The sequence below is a fragment of the Jaculus jaculus genome, chromosome 18 (genome assembly GCF_020740685.1).
Source record: "Jaculus jaculus isolate mJacJac1 chromosome 18, mJacJac1.mat.Y.cur, whole genome shotgun sequence".
Taxonomy (NCBI): domain Eukaryota; kingdom Metazoa; phylum Chordata; class Mammalia; order Rodentia; family Dipodidae; genus Jaculus; species Jaculus jaculus.
This window is the reverse complement of record NC_059119.1, coordinates 38,887,377-38,902,530: the sequence shown is the minus strand read 5'-3', so window position 1 is coordinate 38,902,530 and position 15,154 is coordinate 38,887,377. Positions and strand designations below refer to the sequence as shown.

Sequence of the window (15,154 nt, the reverse complement as noted above, 5' to 3'; positions counted from 1 at the left end):
GAAACACACACAAGCTTTGTTAAAATCTCACTAATATACACTACTTGCAGTGGTTAGGTTGAGAAGCTGACTGGGGTTACAGACTCCACCTTTCAGATTCTACAAGGAAAAGACAAATTAGATAAACTTTCTACTCTCTTTCTTAATAATGTCTTTAGCTACATATTACTTTTATATGAACAGGTTAGCTCCTTTTAAAGAAGTTGTTTATCTTGAGCCTGGCATGGTAGCTTACTCCTGGAATGCAGGAAGTGAGGCACAGGACTGTGGTGAGTTTTAGGCCTGCCATTGAACATGGCAAGATCCTCTGTCAAAAACAAAAAAGTTTTTCTTAAATTATTTAGTTCCTCAGCCCAGTATATTGTTAGTGAAACTATTCTTTATTGCTGTTCCATTAAGATAATCCCATTAAATTTTTTTTCTGTAAAAATTCATATATAGTACAAGAGGCAAGTTGTACTATGACAACCCTTAGCCAAGCTGTAAGTCTTGAATGACCAGTATATCCAAAGTCAAGCTTTAACGCTGCTAGTCATGCCCTCTTATGCTTTGACACATGAAACATACATAAGCCTAAAATAATCTGTCTAGTACATTAGAACACAAACTTAAATGTCAGTACTTTTTTTTTTTTTTTTTTAAGACAGGATCTCATATAGGCCACATTGGACTGAAACTTGCTATATAGCCACGGATGACTACCTTCCACTTTTCAAGTGCTGGATATTACAGGCGTATGCCACCATACCCAGGTTATGTGGTGCTGGGGAATGAACCCTGGGCTTTATGCCAAACTAATCTATAACCCAGCACAAATATCTATGTCTTATTTCTGCTGATTTTGATGCTGGTCAGCTCCCAAAGTCAGCACATTCTCCATCAATCTCTTACTTGACAGGGGTAGGAGAAAACTTTCCCTAGCACACCACTTTAGTGGACAGTCTGAAGTTTGTTTATAGAGAGCAGAGACCTTTAGTGGAGAGTTTGGACTTTGTTTATAGTGAGAAGAGACCTAGGCATGCTCACACACAGACATAAACACATGCAAAAACAAATAAATAAAATTTGAAATTATTAAAACTTATGACTGTGTTGGGCTAGAGAGATGGCTTAGCGGTTAAGGTGCTTGCCTGCAAAGCCAAAGGTCCAGGTTTGATTCCCCAATAACGAAGTAAAGCCAGATGCATAGGGTGGCACATGCGTCTGGACTCCATTTGCAGTGGCTAGAGGCCCTGGAAGCCTATTCTCTCTCTCAAATTAAAAACAAAAACAAATGAAGTTCTTGGCTGTGATGGCCAAGTGGTCTGTTCTAGGAAGGACAAAAATAACACCTGAAAAGGAACAAGAATGAGTAATTTAAACTTTACTGGAGTAACACACTATAAGATGGTTAGGGAGATAGCTCAGACATAAAGTGCTTATCTTACACCCGAGGACCTGAGTGTGAAAGCCAGCACCCATGTAAAATGCTGGCCATGGTGGCCTGCACATGTAATCTTAGCACTGGGGAGACAGACAAGCAGATCCCTGGGGCTTGCTAGTGAGCTAGTTTAGCCTAATTGGTGACCTCCAGATCAGTCAGAGAACCTGTTTCAAAAATAGGTGGATGGCGTACCTGAGGAATGACACATGGGTCTGTTGCACATGTATGTGCACATTTGTATGCATTCATCTGCACACACATGTATGCCCACACATATGTGAACATATACACATACATACACATAAAAAGATACTTTAATGAGGGGAAGTGTCAGAGTCTATTTAAGTAGAATTAAATAACTGGGACTTGGGATGTAGCTTAGCTGGTAGAGTGCTTGCCTATCAGGATGAAGCCCTAAGTTTATTTTACAGTACATAAAAAGGTGTGGGCATACACACCTGTAATCCTGGCACTTAGGAGGTTGAAGCAGGAGGATTGAAGTTCAAGGTCATACTTGGCAAGCCTGAGCTATATGAGACCTGCCTCAAAAACAACAAAACACTGAACAAAAAGAACAGAACTGGAGCCAGGCATGGTGGTACACGCCTTTAATCCCAGCACTTGGGAGGCACAGGGAGGAGGATCACTGTGAGTTCAAGGCCACCCTGAGACTACATAGAGAACTTCAGTTCACAGTGGGCTAGAGAGAGACCCTACCTTGAACTACCATCTCCTCCCACCCCCAAATAAATAAAAAGAATAGACTGGGCTGGAGAGATGGCATAGTAGTTAAGATGCTTGCCTGCAAAGCCAAAAGACCTAGGTTCGATTCCCTAGGACCCATGTAAGACAGATACACAAGATGGTGCATGTGTCTGGAGTTCACTTGTAGTGGCTGGAGGCCCTAGTGCACTCATTCTCTCTCTCCTTCTCTTTCAAATAAAAAAAGAAAATATATGAAAAAGAAAAGAACCATTATCGCTAACATCACTGCCATTCTCATTTATACATCAGCTCACTATTGACTGTAGCAGCAGCGAATTTACTACATGCTACTGCCAGGCACTGTCTCACTGTCTTTTTACATGAGTTATCTCACCTAAATGTCCAATAACCCTTTGTTACTGTTGCAGTCAGCTTCGCATTGCTGGTAAAAAGCACCCGACCAAGAGCAACTTGTGGGAGGAGAGGGTTTATTTTGGCTTAGAGACTTGATGGGGAACTCTGTGACAGCAGGGGAAATGATGTCATGAGCACATGGTGGACATCACCTCCTGACCAACATCAGCTGAGTGTGTGCCAAACACTGGCAAGGGGAAGCTGGCTATAACACCTAAAAGCCTGCCCCCGACAATACATCACCTCCAGGAGGATCCAATTCCCAAATTTCCACCAGTGGAGACCTAGCATTCAGAACACATGAGTTTATGGGGACACCTGAATGAAACTACCACACCCCTTAAGGCAAATACCATTAGATAAGCAAGGCTTTAAACAGATTATAAAGGGACATGGCTTAGCAGTTAAAGGTGCTTGCTTATAAAGTCTACCAACTCAGGTTCAGTTTCCCAGCACCCATGTAAACCAGCACAAAAGTGGCACATTTGCCTGGACTTTATTTACAACAGCAAGAGACCCTGGTACACACACGTACACACACACACACACACACTCTGAAACATGTATAAATTAATAAGTAAACAAACCCAGATTATACAACTTGCTTACAGAAACAAGTGAAGATCCAGAAACTGTGGTCTTAAATGTTAGACTGGGTTGCTTTTTTACCCCTAAGAAAATTAATCTAAAAGATGGCTCTTGACATATCCTAATCCTACTGACTGTGGATTTTACCTGTAAGTTTAATTTTTTTGTAACTGTCATTGTTTTACATTTTTAAAAATTCTTCTAATCAGTTCCAAAGGCAAACAGTCTTTACCTGACAGACTGGGTGCCATCATCTTGAAGGTGGTAAGCTCTGGCAGTGTTCTTCTTAGCCCATTCAATGTGCTCTTCTTGGTTCCATGTTCCTACAACCACAGAGGTTTTCCCATTATCCTTGTCCTAATAGATGAGAAAGTATTAGTCATAATGCATACTTGACTTCAACAAACATTTATGTGATGTCCTGACCTTCCTACAAGCCCTGGTCCTTATCTTCATCTGTGTACTAGATAATGATACAATGATGTTAGTCACAGTGAGTAGAAATTTAAATGTAATTAATTTCTAGTTTGCTAGTTCTAGATGTAGCTTTTGTGACGCATACCTTACCCCTCCTATACCTATCAGTCATGTCAATTCTTTACACACACACACACACACACACACACACACACACACATATGTGAAATCAATTATTTTCTGTGGACTTTTTTATTTTCAGGTTTTTTTTCCCTCTAACGTTTTCCCTGCTAGTACTTCATCTCTCAGTCAAAAAATTAATCACAAGCCAGGCATGGTGGCGCACACCTTTAATCTCAGCACTAGGGAGGCAGAGGTAGGAGGATTGCCATGAGTTCAAGGCCACCCTGAGATGACAGAGTTAATTCCAGGTAAGCCTGGACCAGAGTGAGACCCTACCTGGAAAAACCAAAACAAAAAAAAATTAATCATATATTTATATAACTACATATATTGTGCCTGTGGAGTGGGAGGCTTTGCATACATACTTGGGACGAGCTCTACTGCTGAATTACTACCTCTCAATTCTCCCTAAAAACATGTGTTGGAAACTTAATCTCCAATGTTAATAGTGTTGGGAAGTAGGACATAATGGGAGAAATTTAAATCATGAGGGTTGTATCTCATGAATATATTCATGCCAATAATGAAAGGGTTTCAAGGGCTGGAGAGAGGGATCAGTGGTTAAGGTGCTTGCCTACAATGCCTAATGGCCAGGATTAGATTCCCTATCACCCATGAGATGCTAGATGCATCAAGTGGCACATGCATCTGTAGTTTGTTTCCTAAATGAAAGACATATTTCTGCTAGAGTACTTGATGACCCACCAAAGGTGAGTGTTAAGACCCTACTGCTGAAGACACCATATGCGGTTGACACGTAACATGGAGTGACATGGATGGAAGCTGGAAGAGAGTCAGTCCCCAGACAGTAAGCATGCCTAGTGCCAGAAGGTGCTACATGGGTGACTGGGGGAAAATGACTAATATCTGTCTAAGCAACACGTGGTCTAACCTACTTAAGAGCAAACAGCCTGTTGTAATGCTCACTCAAGTGAAATAGTGGCACACAGCCATGGTAGGAAACCAACTGCTCTTGATTTGGTTAACTGATTTGCTCAGTGGAATGAAACCCATATCTGGAGTTGGGAAACAAGTCAGAAACAAATCCAAAAATGAACCCACTCTCCATTATCAAGCTACCACCAATCATGGGCTATACAAGAGGGCCTACACCTATTCTCTCTAAAAAAAAATAAGGGTTATCCCATTTATCTGGTGCTAACTTTACTTCCGTTGGAGAACCTGCTTCTCTTTTTCAGAGAGACGCAGATATTAAGGAGAACCACCCCATCATACCTCAAAAGGGACCCAGCTGAAACTAAGAATAATTGGCAAAACAAGCAAGGGTGCTGTTTTCTTGGTGAACCAGGTACCAGCACAAGGGTGAAGGAGATTGACACAGAGAACAATCAACTCCTACCAAATGAGATATCCAGAGACACAGAGGCTCCCAAGACTCCATCACTGAAGCTGACCTAAAATGAACCCAACATGGCTCAGGGAAACTTTTGGGAAGAGGGAGTGGGAAGAATGTCAGAGCCACATGTTGGGTCATGATAAGCAGAGGCACTTGCTCCTACCCGTAACTGTGGGCTGACTCCACAATGCACGACCTGTATACCCCAACAAGGAGGGGCCAGGAGGAGGGGGGAGGACAGGAAGGAGGCTAACAATGGTACCAACTTGACTGTATTCACTGAGTACAAAACTGATTAATACTACTACTACTACTTCTACTACTACTACTAATAATAATAATAGAATAGCAGTACAGATTCAGAGTGAGAAACCCTGCTACAAATAAGGTGGAAAGACAGATGCAAAAGTTGTTCTGACTTCTACATGCATGCTGTTGTGTGTGGCCACACTCACATGTGAACACTATCATAGCAAAAACTAAAAAGCCTGGGTGTGATGGTGCATGCCTTTAATCCTAGCACTGGGGAGGTAGAAGTGAAAGGATCTTTGTGAGTTCAACGCCAGCCTGTGCTAGAATGAGACCTGGAAAAACCAAAACCAACCAAATAAACAAACCCCAAACCTGAAGAAGCTCCAGTGGACACAATTAAACACAATTACATAATCCTAAATATCTGCTAAAAGGAAGGAGATTAGTTGTTGTAGAAAAGGAAGATCTCCAAGATGCTAGCTGAAAAGAACAAGTGCAGAGCAGCACTATTCCTTCCAAATTAATAAAAAGGTTATTCCAACAATTACATGTATGCATTTGTTTTTTCTTGAAGAAAGTTAACTGAAAATGTTATCAGCAGTTAGTTTTGAGGACATGGAAAGATGGCAGAGGTGAATTAACTTTTTTTTTGTTTTGGAGGCAAGGTCTCACTCTAGTTCAGGCTGACCTGGAACTCACCTGGTGATCTTCCTACCTCAGCCTTCTGAGTGCTGAGGTTAAAGCTGTGAGTCATGAGGTCACATGGTTTAACTGTAGCACATGCTACTTTCTCAATTTTGCTGATTCTGTTATTAATGCACAGAGATGACGGGGGGGGGGGGGGGGGAGAGGAAGAGAATGGGTGTGCCAAGGCCTCCAGCTATTGCAAACGAACTCCAGATGCATGTGCCACCTTGTGCATCTGGCTTATGTGGGTCCTGGGGAACTGAACCTTGGTCCTCTGGCTTTGTAGGCAAGTGCCTTAATCACTAAGGTATCTCTCCAGTACAAGAATAAATAATTTCTTAATCAAAGCTCAAGAGGAACAGCCACATAGGAATACAGCATAAGCATTAACAAAAAATACTCCTTCAATATAACTGACTTATTAACAATATGTTTTCTAGTTTCTAGAAAGTGGAGATACTCTAGTTAGTACTTACATATTAAAAAAATCATCTCATAGCTGGGTAGGCAGAGGTAGGAGGAAGGTTATGAGTTCCAGGTCAGCCTGGGCTACAGTGAGATTTTACCTCAAAAAGAAAAGTCCATCTCACAATTAAAAGTAATATTAATTTCCTCATTATTCTTACAGAAGATATTAAAAACTTTAATCAAGGATTAAGGATGTAGCTCAGTGTCAGGATGCTTATGTGGCATGAGGCCCTAGCATGTCAAACAAACAAAATCTGATGGTGTGATGATATACACAGAGATGCTTTTCTATACCTCATGATATTGATGGACATGTTTGCCATAGCAGAATTCATATTTCCACCAACCAACACCCTAAAGGAAAGAAAAGAGAAGTTATACATAGGGAAAGGGGGTTAGGGACAGATGTAACATTGCCACAGGATAGTTATGAAAGTATATGCAATTTTGAAAATTATAAAACACTAAGAAATAAAAAATAAATTCACAGAGTAATTCCTGCACTGTTTTTGTAAAATAAGACAAGAATTGAGAAAAAAATTCCACATATGACTGTGTTTTCCACAGGTCATAATGATCACAGGCAAACTAGCTCAAGTTTGAACTATGAATACTGTCACTGATATTCATTCTAGCCATCAACATAGCTTACATAGGTGCCATAGGATAGGCTCAAGTTTTTTCAATGTGATAGAGAGAATATAATAGCTGTGGAATAGACCACAGAAGTATGGGGGCATGAGACCAAAGAAAGGAAATGTCTGTTGGGTATGACAGGACCTTGCCACTCTGTAGTGAAAACTTTTTGCTCAGTGCTTTTAATGCCTGTTGGCTAGAAAAATGCAGAGTATTAAGTTGCAGATAAATATTTCCACTGAAGTTTCATTTCTCACCCCGTGAAAGCAGTAAGCACCACTAAGGAACTCCTTTATGAGTTGGTCATCTGTCAGCTTGGATATGTGGGTTGTTCCAACAGTGAGCACTGGCTGAGAGCCAATAGCAATAGGTTTGTGAATCGCTGGAAATCTCTCTTCTTTAGCTGACTGCAAATCTTCCTAAAATTAAGCACACATGTTTATGAGCTACAATTATAGAAGCCTGCCATGGCTTCTGGCTTTTTATGTGGGGTCTGGGGATCAAATTTGGGTACTTCAGCTTGAGTGACAAGTGCTTTATCCACTGAGCCATCTCGCCAGCACCTCTTTATTATTGTGTGTGTGTGTATACACGCGCGCATGCACACATGCACCCAGTATGTGTGCAGAGGTCAGACAACACCTTTGAGGTTGGTCATTGCCTGTCTACTTCACTTGAGGCAGGGTTTTTCCTCTATGGATTCTTGGACTGCTGTTCTTTGCTACACTTGCCAATACTCCTGGGAAATTCTCCTGTCTCTGCCACTCATCTCATTTTGCCAATAGCATCAGTGTGCTGGAATTACAGAAGCTTGTCATGGCTTCCAGATTTTGTGTGTGCATGTGTGTGTGTTTTCCAGGATCTTTTTTTGCTTTTTTGTTTTTTTGAGGTAGGGTCTCATATTAGCCCAGGCTGTAGTCTCAAGGTGGCCTCAAACTCATGGTAATCCTCCTACCTCTGCTTCCCAAGTGCTGGGATTAAAGGTATGTGCCACCATGCCCAGCCATGCTAGGATCATTTGCCACTGCATATCCATGTATGTGTCCCCTTTTGTGTCTGGCTTTATGTGAGTGCTGGGGAACTGAACCAGGGCTGGCAAGCTTTGAAAGCAAGTGCCTTTAATCACTAAGCCATCTTCCCAACCCCAAGCTAATTTTAAAGTATCTTTCAGTACTTAGATCAATATTAAGGAGAAAATCAGAAGAGAATTTCAGCTCAAATCTTTTTTAAGAAGCAATCCAAATCAAACTGTGGAATGCTACGATCAGGTTTTTCTACCAGACACATGAGTTCTGGTCATAGCATCTTCAACAAACCCAGCAATATATTTTTGACATGCTCAAGAGGAAAGGAAGAAATGTTAGGTATCCACAACAATGCCAAACATCATATAAAGTGCTAGAGATGCAAAGTAAAAAAAGCCTACATGTTTTCTGCTCTCCCATTTAAGGTAAACAACTATATGTAAAACAACCTTTTTTTTTTTTTTTTTTTTGCTATGTGTTATAACACATAAAAAAACACAAGACAATAGCAATAAAACATTTTTCTTCCTAGAGTAATCCACTGAAAATCTTGGCTTATTTCTAAAGAAAGACATTGTAACTGATATGTCTTAAAGCATGAGGTCAAAGGGAGCAGAGAAGGCAACAGAAAAAGAAACTCAATATGTTCAAAGGTCAGGATGCCAGAAAGAACACGGTCCTTGAAGGAAACTTTTATTTTTTTATTTTTATTTTTATTTTTTTGAGGTTAAGGTTACACTCTAGCCCAGGTTGACCTGAAATTCACAATGTAGTCTCAGTGTGGCTTCTAACTCATAGCGATCCTCCTATCTCTGCCTCCCAATTGCTAGGATTAAAGGCATGCGCCACCATGCCCGGCCTTGAAGGAAACATTTTTGTTCAAAACAACTGGGAAGCCTGGTGTGATGGTGCATATCTGTAATTTTAGCACATGGAAGGTAGAAGTGGTAAGAGTAGAAAAAGGAAAGCTGCTAGGAAGTCAGGGAAGGGCCTTTGAGAGTCAATCTTGCTGTGTGTCTACTGTTGCCTACAGTTTAGCTACTCCTTGGCAAGAATTTTGTCTTTTGTCCTTGCCTTGGGAATTTAACTTAGGTTTCTGACTTGATCAAGTGGATAGCACCTAGTACCGCATTTAGTTTTCTATGAAAACTAGTTTGTTTTGTATGCTGAAATGGTTTGTCAGTAACTGGAGTGGTGCCTGTGTCTGAGCATAGCACTTTAAAGGGGGAAGATCAGAAAAGGGCTCTGGTGGACTAGAAAAAAAATGATAACTGAGACAGGATTGACAAATGTACACGGCTATGTTTGACAGATGGATGCAAAGAGAAGACAGTGTATCAGAAAGGGGAATTAGAATAGAGAGGTGGCTCAAAGACAGCAATGAATAAAATGTTAGGCAGAAAAAAGGGCTGTAGTCTATTTTTTTCAAAAAGCCTAGCTGGAACCACTACATAAAATTTAAATGCAAGCAAACTTAACGTACTATGAAATTATGACTGAAAAAATATTAACAGTTTCTGAGTAGTATAAGTGAAATCAGTAAAAGAATCAGAATTAAAAATTTGAGCTAGTAAAATTAATTGCCACTATTATACTATGGAAATCTTAAGTACATGGATACATGTTATGAAATCTGGAAAACAATGCACTGAGAAACTCTCATTAGTTAATTCTCATACCTCTTTATTTCTCCTGAAAGGCACCCTTAGTACTTCTTCCTGCTGCTCCAACTGTCGTAGTGTGAGAGGCTTAAACGGAGATCCTGGCAATGACTGGCAAAATATGTCATTCACAGGAGAGGCTCTAAACCTATTCAGTAAGGAAAAAGTATTACAGCTAAGCACAAAATACTTTAAAGCATGTGTGTATCATATGTTTAAAATATTAAATGCACATCCTACCTATATTTAGGATGACTGCACAACAGTGGTGTCAAAATGACAACTTCATATTCACAAGTTGTGACTTCAGCTACTGAAAGAATTTCATGCTTAGATTCAGGATGACATATGTACATCACAGTACTTGATCTGGGTCGATTCTGTTTCAAACTACAAGGTGTACCATTTCCCATTCCCACAGGATAGTAGGGTGTCATCTGACCTTCGATGTTTTTAGTGGGAATCTTAGAAAAAAAAAAAAGGTATAAGACAGACTTTCATTAGAAATTGAGGTGGGTTTGAGGATGAGGGAAACACTTGTCATTCTGAAAGAAACTAAATATAGTTTATTTTATTTAGAAAGAGAAGTGGCATTTCTGTCCACTCTAATAGTTTGATTTATTAGTTCTTACCTGAACAAATGTAATTAGACATAGTTTAATAACAAGATAATTAATTGATGTTAAAATTAGGATATTAAATAATGTATATTCATACAAAGAACACAAGGTCATGATTAACGAGTTATTTTTAACAGTTTTTTAAAAAGATGAAAGTAACATATAAAACATAATATATATAATGATGGTCTTAGCTTTATTCACTAAACTTAAGAGAGTACATGTTTTAGTTTAGATTCTGCAAGTCTTAAGGTTGTTTTGTCAAAAAGTTGAGCTACATAATAAAATCCTATCCTCTACATAGCAATCTAAATACAGTGCTGGTCCATCTCATTGCTTACCCTTCTTTCCTTCTATTAGTACATACTTCTCAGCATATAAACTCTACACGAATCTACTCAAGTCTAGCAAAAGGCAAATTAAGGAATTTTTATGAAATGGAATAAAGTAGATAAGGAGTGTGAAGGGGTTACCTATGCTTTCCTCTACATAAATGAAAACACACACACACACACTCCCTCTCCCTCTCCCTCTCCCTCTCTCTCTCTCTCTCTCTCTCTCTCTCTCTCTCTCCCTCTCCCTAATGTCCAAGCTTTAAGAATACTGTTAGAATATCCCTAAGCAGGCTCTTTGGAAGCTGGGATGCTATCTTCTACCAGGCAATAAATAAATGACTCAGGGCCAAAACAGTGTAAGACTTTCTTGTGTGTGATTTCCACACTATGTGCCCATACCATTTCCATACTACTTTCTGAAATTAAAAAAAAAAAAAACTGGGGCTAAAGAGATGGCTTATTGATTAAGGAACTTGCTTGCGAGGCCTAAGGACCCATTTTTACTCTCCAGGTCACAGGTAAGGCACACACACAAGATGATGCAAACACACATGGCTGTACACGCGTATAAGGTGGCACACGTGTCTGGTGTTTGACTGCAGTGGCTGGAGGCCCTGGCATGTTAATCTCTCTCTCTCATTAAAAAAAAAAAAAAAATCCTAGTTCCAGCTAGGCATGGTGGTATACACCTTTAATCCCAGTACTTAGGAGGCAGAGGTAGGAGGATTGCTGTGAGTTCAAGGCCAGCTTGAGACTACTATATAGTAAATTCCTAGTCAGCCTGGGACCAAGACCCCACTTTGGAAAAAAATGAAACAAAACAAACAAACAAAAAATCCTAGTTCTAGGGGCTGGGTGTACTGGCTCATGCCTTTAATCCCAGCACTTGGGAGGCAGAGGTAGGAGGACTGCCATAAATTCAAGGTTACCCTGAGACTACATAGTGAATTCCAGGTTAGCCTGAGCTAGAGCAAGACCCTACTTCAGAAAACCACACACACATACACACACACACACACACAAATCCTGATTCTAAGCTTTGAATTATGACTTTTATTAAATTCAGTTTTATCATTTATAAACTAGAATAATAAAGGATCTAAGAGTGTTAGGAGAGTTTGGTTTGGAAATGTCTGCCTTATCAATTGAGACTCAATGTTAGATCCTTTCCTTTAGTATCATTTCACACTTGGAGTCCCATCTTGCTATCCTTCAGTGTGACTGCCAAGTAAGCATTTACTTTTTTCCTCAGAAAGGATTCTAAAAAATTAAATATCTATATTACAAATACTTGTTTTTGAGGCAAAGTATTACTCTAGCCCAGTGTAACCTGGAACTCGCTCTGTAGCCTTAGGCTGCCCTTGAACTCATAGCAGTTCTCCTACTTCAGCTTCCCAACTGCTTGGACTTAAAGGTATATGCCATCACACTTTAAATCTACTTTGTTGTCTGTCTCTTTCTTTTTCTTTTCTTTCTTTTTGTGAGACAGGGTTTCATGCAGCCCAAGTTGGTCTCTAATTCACTATGTACACTGAACATATGTACTATGAACCCACTGTTTATTCATTTGAGAGAGAATGGGCACACCAGGGTCTGTAGCCACTGCAAACGAACTCCAAATGCATGCACCACCATGTGGATCTGGATTACATGTGTTCTGGGGAATCCAACCTGGGTCCTTAGGCTTTGAAAGCAAGTACCTTAACCTCTAAGCCATCTCTCTAGCCTGAATCTTGAACTTTTAATGCTTCTGCTTCCACTTCTCAAGGACTGGGGTTATAGGTATGTGCTACCATGCTAGCTTCTAAATTAAAGTCTTTAAAAATGACAATGGGGGGGGGAGCTGGAGAAATGGCTTAGCAGTTAAGGCATTTGCCTGTGAGGCCTAAGGACCCAGGTTTGCTATCCCAGGACCTATGTAAGCCAGATGCACAAGGGTTGCTATTAAGTCCTTTATAGAAATACCTTTTATCAAATAAGTTACTTAAAGTCTATAGAAATCTTTAGGATTTATAAAGCACTACTTTGGGCTGGGGAAATCCCATTGGTAGAGTGCTTGCTAGCATGTTCAAAGCCCTGGGTTTGATCCCCAGCACCTCATACATTTGGTGAGGTAGCGCAACCCAGAACTCAGGAGGTGAAGGCAGGAGGGTAACAAGTTTTCAGGTCATAGTAAGTTCAAGGACAGCCTTGGGTAAAAGAGGCAAAACAAAGCATTCCTTGCTAAACCTAGAAGCCTCAGTCTTTTAAACAACTCTACTTTTAGCCATAGTTTAGTAAGCATTTATAAGGTATGTGAACTATGTGTAGCATCTACTTAGCACAGTGGAGTGAAAGACAATCCCTACTTTTAAGATGCTTGCAGTCTAGTAGCTAGATATTTACAGCTTATCTGTTTTATTCACAGATGACTGAAAACATGAAAAAAGCTCTTGCTATAACAGCTTCTAATGTTAGACAGCAAGAAACACTGTTAAGCACTTAAGTGACAGATTGGTGTGATGGCCTCTTTCTCTGCAGGAGTGAGGACTGAACATGGGCTGCTGCACATGCCAGGCAACATGATCTAGCATGGGTTATGGTCTCAGTCTGTTTTCTGTTTTATTTCCAATATGCTTTACTGCAGGTTATGGTCTCATTCTGTTTTCTGTTTTATTTTTGAGACAGGAACTCAGCAAGTTGCCCAGGCTGGCCTTTCACTCCTCCTGTTTCAGCCTCTTGAGTAGCTCTAGGGTTAGAGGCCTATGCCACCAGGCCTATTTGTTTATTTAGGTAGGATATAAAAATAAATAGAAGGATTTTGTAACTTTTCACATGAGAACCAATTATGTTGTGAATTTGTAAATTTTATTTGACCCAATCCTTTCAGATATTTGTTAAAGAACACAAGACTATATATCTATCATTTCATTTGTAGAAATTCATGCCTTACTAACAATAAATGCTACTTGCCTCATTTGATTTTTCCTTTTCTTCTGCTTCTTGTTCTGTGAAGTAATTTAAGAAAAGGTGAGCATAATAAATGAGGACTGCATGTATAAGATATAAATAACTATGTATCCAACCAATTTTGTAAGCTCAGACTTTTTCATCCTGTAGAAGAGCCAGTATTCACATGAGGCTTTTTCTTACCATTTTTTTTCCCAGAGGGTTAGGGGGTATTGGACATTGAACTCATAGCTTTATATATGTTAGATGTTTAAACACACTATCCTCAGGCCTGTCTTACTACTTTCAAAACACTTTTATCAATAATTTCCATACCTATATGCAACATGTCATCATTATAGTACCCTCCCACCACCATCCCTTTTCTTCCTCTATGTCTTACTACATTTGAGTTTTCCTGAGATAGTTTTGTATGAAAGGACAGTTACATTTAATCTTTACATAGGAAATACTCTATTTCATAAAAGAAAAAAGGCCACAAAAATATCTTTTTTGAAGTATTTTAGTGAGAAGCTGAATCTTAAAGACCAATAATTCAAATATTACACCATTTCAAGGATATATTTTTTACATACAGAGAAGCTGTTTAACCAAAAGACCAGCATTATAAATATTTAACACTAACATATATATTCCTAACAGGCTTTTAAAAATATTTTATTTATTTATTTGCAAGCATAGAAAGAAACACACATAGAGAGAAAGGGAGTATGGGCGGGCCTGAGCCTCTCCAGATGCTACCTTGTGCATCTGGCTATACATGGGTACTGAGGAATCAAATTTGGGTCATTAGACTTCATAGGCAAATACCTTAACCAGTAAGGCATCTCTCCAGCCCCTTAAAAGGGTTTTTTACCCCCCTAACATTTTGGATAAGCTGTTCATTGCCCAATTCTTTTAAATTTATTTATTTATGAGAAAGAGAGAGGAAGAGGCAGATAAGAATGTGGTGGTTTGATTCTGGTGTCCCCCATAAACATAGGTGTTCTGAATGCTAGGTTCCCACCTGATTGAGATTTGGGAATTAACACCTTCTGCAGGCAGTCTATTGCTGGGGGTGAGGTTATGGTGTTATAGCCAGTTTCCCTATGCCAGTGTTTGGCACACTCTCCTGTTTTCCACTTTATGTGGGCCAGGGAGTGATGCCCACCCTCTGTTCATGCCATTGTTTCCCCCGGCCATTGTGGGGCTTCCCCTCGAGCCCGTAAGCCAAAATAAACCTCTTTTTCCCACAAACTGCTTTTAGTTGAGTGTTTCTACCAGCAATGTGAACCTGACTGCAACAGTTAAGTGGTTCCAAGGGGTGGGATTGCTGATATACACCTGATTGTGTGGCTTTGGACTTCTGGAGCTGATTTTCAAGAGGAATGTGGAAGGATTTGAAACCTTGGCCTAAGAGGCGCCTTGCAGTGCTGTAAGTACAGCGTGATGGAC

General features: G+C 39.9%; 1 protein-coding gene across 4 annotated transcripts in view; it reads right to left on the bottom strand.

Annotated features, from left to right (window-relative positions):
* Erlec1 (endoplasmic reticulum lectin 1) overlaps positions 1-15,154 on the bottom strand; it is a 52,405-nt gene that overhangs the window by 6,804 nt on the left and 30,447 nt on the right. For all 4 annotated transcript variants that reach the window (XM_004660160.3, XM_045137446.1, XM_045137445.1 and 1 more), the window contains 6 exons: positions 13,724-13,758; positions 10,057-10,280; positions 9,835-9,964; positions 7,388-7,549; positions 6,789-6,848; positions 3,363-3,487 (listed from right to left, as the gene is read on the bottom strand). In XM_004660160.3, the coding sequence (XP_004660217.2) occupies positions 3,363-3,487; positions 6,789-6,848; positions 7,388-7,549; positions 9,835-9,964; positions 10,057-10,280; positions 13,724-13,758 (736 nt within the window). The remainder of the gene's footprint in view (positions 1-3,362; positions 3,488-6,788; positions 6,849-7,387; positions 7,550-9,834; positions 9,965-10,056; positions 10,281-13,723; positions 13,759-15,154) is intronic.